The 5,361-nt window shown below is 35.9% G+C and overlaps 1 protein-coding gene across 1 annotated transcript; it reads left to right on the top strand.

Annotated features, from left to right (window-relative positions):
- The first annotated feature begins 222 nt into the window (after positions 1 to 222).
- Positions 223 to 4,760, top strand: LOC121864368 (aspartate beta-hydroxylase domain-containing protein 2-like). The gene is made up of 2 exons (XM_042363405.1): positions 223 to 1,200; positions 2,963 to 4,760. The coding sequence occupies exons 1-2, from the start codon at positions 375 to 377 to the stop codon at positions 3,187 to 3,189; spliced, it is 1,053 nt and encodes a 350-aa protein (XP_042219339.1). The 5' UTR covers positions 223 to 374; the 3' UTR covers positions 3,190 to 4,760.
- Positions 4,761 to 5,361: the final 601 nt, after the last annotated feature.

Consider the following 5,361-nt stretch of genomic DNA (forward strand, 5'->3'; position numbering starts at 1 on the left):
CATACTTTAATTCATACTTGATTTAAAATTAGGTGTTTTAAGCTAAATATTTCGAATGATATTTATAATAAGACAAATTACATGTTATTTATAAGAATTAAAATATTCATGTTCAATGTAACTCGTACAGTGTACTTTTTAAAATGTACGACAACACTGAACATTATTTTTTGAAACAATGTACGATATTTACACCACACTCGGCCGGCAGTGTTCGTGGTACAGTTTTAACATAGCAACGGAAAAAGATAAACAAACAGCAGACGAAACGGACGGCCACACTAGTGACTCTTTATCGGTGTTGAAAATTGTTATTGTCGCTTTAAGTGTCAGACAAATAGCCAAGAAGCAATTGATATATTTACTCTTTTACAATGGGTGTCAGAGAGTGCTGTGCGACATTCCTTGCAGGCCTACCAAACCCTGCTCTGCCTTTTCTGCCTGCTCTAGTGATGGGAACTTCATTTGCTGCATTTTTTCTATTTATGTTTTACAAAAAGTACACCAATTTACCCGTGAAAGTCATACTTATACATATGCTTAAGAAAATCTTTTATCTACTTCCAACTCATGATCATTCAGAAAGTGAAACGTGCAAAAATCCTGGTTGTGTGCGTTGTAAGAAATATGAAGAATTGAAGACTCAGATTGTTCAGAAAATGAAAGAAATTAGAGCAAATAAACCTGAGTTTATTTCTCAACAATTAGAAGATGCTGTTAAAAAGATTGAGTATGAAAGCAGTCCTTTTTCAAAATGTGAATTGGATGATGAACCTAAGAAAAAGAAATCCAACTTGGAACTTCAGAAACCAACCCTCTTTTACATGGAGCTTGCTGCTAACCCTTACTGGAATGACTTTGAAGTGTACAAGAAAGAACTTGGGTTTCTGAAGTTGAATTTCTCCATCATTTTAAAGGATTTTATGTCAGTCTTCAATGCTCTTAAAAATGGAGACAATTGGGGCTGGAAATTAAATGATATTGATAATGGTCACTGGTGTATATTTCCGTTTATTGATCAAGGACGCATGAATAAGTCTAATTCACAGAGATGTCCAAATGTTTCAGCCATATTGGAGGCACTGCCATCACTCATGAAAGATTGTGTCTTTGGAAATGCTTGCTTTTCCATATTGTATCCAGACTCCCATATTGAGCCGCACCATGGTCCTAGTAACGTGCGACTAAGGTGTCACCTAGGTAATTAACAGCTAATTATGGATTTTTTTCCCCCTAACCTATGATGATGCCAAAAACAGGAAGTGCAATTTGGGAATTCATGATAGTATATATACAGGATCACATGATCAGTAGACACCCCAGTTAATTTCATGTGATGATTAAAAACCCTAACTTAACCTAACTTTACTCTCCAGGAAGTATTGGGATGTTAATGAGGTGAAATTAGGGTAATAGCCTAAGAGAGAGGCACTCCACAAGTAACTGCGATAGGACTTATCACCATAGAAAATACTGTATATGCTTTCTTACATCATGAAGAGGCCAATAATTGTATGAGGAATATGTTTTACAATTATATATGTCTGGGAGGTGAGATCAACAAGCTTCCACATTTCCGCTTTGTCGGTTTCTTGTTTGGATGTTAATAAAGGCAACTTTATTATTTTGTTAGGTTTCATTTTACGAATGATAAATTATTGACGATGCATCACAAACTCCTGGCAACTAACATTCCCAAAGTACCAGACACTGATACTTTTTTAGTTTGTCATACATAAAAAGAACCAAACTAACCTACTAACATAAAATAATACAGTTATCTTGTATTTTAATAAAAAAAAATTCTGGAAAGAATCATTTGCAAAGAACCTGATAAATGTTTACTCACAGAAATTAAACATGGCAGATAGAGGGAACTCTTCCTTTGCCTCCCAGGCATAAATAATTTTAAAAGTGAAAGTGGGTCCCATGACTGCTCATTAGGGATTGTGGATACAGCACACTGTATACTAAACCTTTGGTACACAAGGAGGCAGCATTGCCGATACTGCACTTGACCGTCTTCTCAAGTTGTAAAATTAGGTATTGAGAGGACTGGCAGGTAACTTTCTTTTATGGCTGAGAGCAGTTTGAAAGTCTACTGCAAGGGTTTCAACCCCAGACCTGCAGCCCTGACATATGACTTAGTCATAGGATCCTTGACTGGTTAGGGAGTACAGGTCCTTGTCTGCCTAGGTGGTGTATCCTACCACCTTGCATATTAAGCTCGATAACAAAACATTAGCTCTGCCAGAACGTATTTTGTTCTCTGGATTTCACTCATCAATCTTATCTTCCTCCCAGTTTTAACCCGTAACAACTAACCCTAATGAATGATGAGGCCCCCATAGGGTTCTAACTCCATTGCCAACTATAGCATTGCCCAATATAGATTGCCCAATGCTCGGCTTCCTCATGATGCCTACCCCCTGCAGTAGCTCCCTGACTGCATTCATGCCTGTCAACCCCACTTCTCCCCCATGGTCTCTCCCCACCTCCCAAGTCCAGTAGCCCCTATGCCCAAGTGTTCCCAAAGGAAAACTTTCAAAGGTTAAGTTGGGATGGTATTAGGGTGAATTGATCCACTTCTAACCCATACAGGTATTTTCATTGCATTTACCTACTCTAGAAACTATTTTCTACTTATGAAGACCAAAAACTTCCTATGATTTCATTTTATTTTTTCTTTGTCTGGAAGATTACCAGACGTGGTAAAGTGGTCCATATTTGAAAGTCCACTCTGCCACTTAGTTGGTCCATATAAGAACTTTGTCTTCACTTCCATATTTCATTAATTAATTCCCATGAATCTATATGACCAAAATTTACGAATGATATTGTGTGTGTGTGTTTTTTTGGGGAGGGTTACATTCGGGGAATTTGTGTACAGTATATAGGGTTTAAGTGGAATTTCATATTTCAGTCTTAATTTTTAATAATGTTAATTTTTTCTATTTTCCAGGACTAAATATTCCAGATGGTTGCTGGCTAGAAGTTGCAGGAACACAGTATAAATGGAAGAAAGAGGAAACAGTACTCTTTGATGATTCTTTTGAACACTCGGCTACTTTTGTTAACCAGTCAAGCTCATCACAAGCCACTCCAAGGGCTGTGTTATTGGTTGACTTTTGGCATCCTGATATCACATCACAAGAAAAGGAAGTTTTGTTAGAACTGTTAGCACCATAGAACTGTAACTTTGATATGGTTAGTTTTACTGGTGAGAGCCAATATAAATGTAAATGCTTTAAATTTAATATACAGTATAGATACAAAAATAGGTAGCTATGTACAGTACACTCACCAAAAACTTCTCAAACGCTATAAGAACTATGTAATCTGAAAAATGAACGAAAAATCTGAAACCATTCCAAGATGACAAGCCCCATTCTGCTCATTCACATCCATCGTGTCCAGGTGTTCGAGAAGTTTTTGATGAGAGTGTACAGGTATAACATTATTGTACGCTATCATGATTGAAATTTTGAGGAAAAAGATGCTTATATCAATGACATATAAACATGAAGAGGACCACTGAACCATCTATATAAAACAGTTCTAGGTTATTGTTGTTAGTGTAAGTTTTCCTTGTGGATGTATCCAGAAAATTAATTACTTAGCAGTCCTGTTCATGGTCCTTTTTAAAACTGACCTCCTTAAGTTGGACTATATGGGGCTAGAGACTGTCCGACTTATCTAGAATTCCGATTTATGTGTAACGTCCGCCCCGAGTGCTTTCAAGCATCATTTTCCTGAAAAATTCCTTCCCAAAACAATATTAAAGTTAACAATATATATATTTACAGAGCACTTACTTTTGATGTAGCAGATGAATCAGGTGGAGGACGATGGTTGGCTGCTTACACTTATATTTATTTACACTCTTATCTAGTATGTACTTAAATCTGCGTGATGTCATAAAAATACTCCACTTTAGCCCAAACCGCTCACAGTTAACATTCATGAAGACTCCAGATTCAATTCTGTATATCTTTAGTTTCTCTTCAATTTGTAGAGTTCTGAGCACCATTCCTTTTTTTCCAGTAATCCTCAGTGGTGGTGTATTGCCATAATAGCACACTAGGGAAGCACTAAATTAAAAAAAAACAAAAACAGGGCGAGCAGTGGTCACAAAATAAAACATGCGGGACCGGACTCCTCTCCCAACTTCTGCTCCACACAACCCTCCTAAACCAGAGCTTGTCTGACTTATGGGGGTTTCCAACTTAGAGGGATCTTACTGTAGTTAGTAATTGTTATTTTAAAATCTATATTACACAATTTACTCTTCCAACTTTTATGTGGTGGATTGAGGTGTACAATACATAAAATTCAGAGTGTGTGATGCAAGAAAACAAGAAAGGGCTAAGACAAATCTTACAGGTAGTAAAAATATCTAAACAAGTGCTAGTATCCACATATTACATATGTAGTACTGTACTATCAACAAATTGAATATTTGTATTAATATTGATTTGCAACTATATTAATTCACTGCTTACTAAATTGAGCGATTTGACATTTTATACAATACAGTACTTTACTTTATTATACAGCCATGGCAAGCTCTAATGGGTGTGGGATTTGGGGCAGATCAGCCTTTGTAGGGCCTCCTTAATATCTGAAAACAATTACTGTTAAGTAAGACAAAACTTACATTTTTAAAAAGAAAAAATAATCACCGATTTTATGTTGTGCAGTTTTGGGGCAACCTGTAATACTACTTCATTTATTTGTTTAATAAACAAAGAAAAAAATTGCTTCTGGATATTCTTACCACTACCAGCTACTGTAATTCAGTATGATGTTTGAAGCCATGATATAGTAGGTAGTGCTAAAAATAAGTAGTGTATACCTGTGCAATCAGACCATAAATTACTTTTACCTCTGGGTGCAATGGATTTCAAATTGAACACCACCTCTACTGTCGTCTTGATAGGGTTGGTAAGCGTGATTATGATGTCATTTCCCTTCTTGTTTTTTAAATATTTGAATTATATTTTGAAACATACTACTGTATTACAATGCCGTTATCTTCAGATAATGCAAATTCCACTTTTAAAATTTGGCAAAATTTTATGTTTTTTTACATTCTTCAGTTTACAATAAACTTAACCATTTTAAGATTGTAATGGGTCCCCGGGTTACGAATGGGTTCCGCTCCTGAGGACGTTCTTAAGATGGATTTGTATGTACTGTAAGTCGGAACACATGCGATGTGCTTACTGTACTTACAGAGCAATGTTTAAAATCCCACTATATCATAGCCTGAGTTCTTATATACATCTAAAATCACTCAATTTAAGACAAAAGAAGAAATAGAATGACAAAATGAAAGTGAAAAATTAAATCCAGGAAAAT

This window comes from Homarus americanus, unplaced genomic scaffold (genome assembly GCF_018991925.1).
Source record: "Homarus americanus isolate GMGI-L3 unplaced genomic scaffold, GMGI_Hamer_2.0 scaffold59578, whole genome shotgun sequence".
Lineage (NCBI taxonomy): Eukaryota > Metazoa > Arthropoda > Malacostraca > Decapoda > Nephropidae > Homarus > Homarus americanus.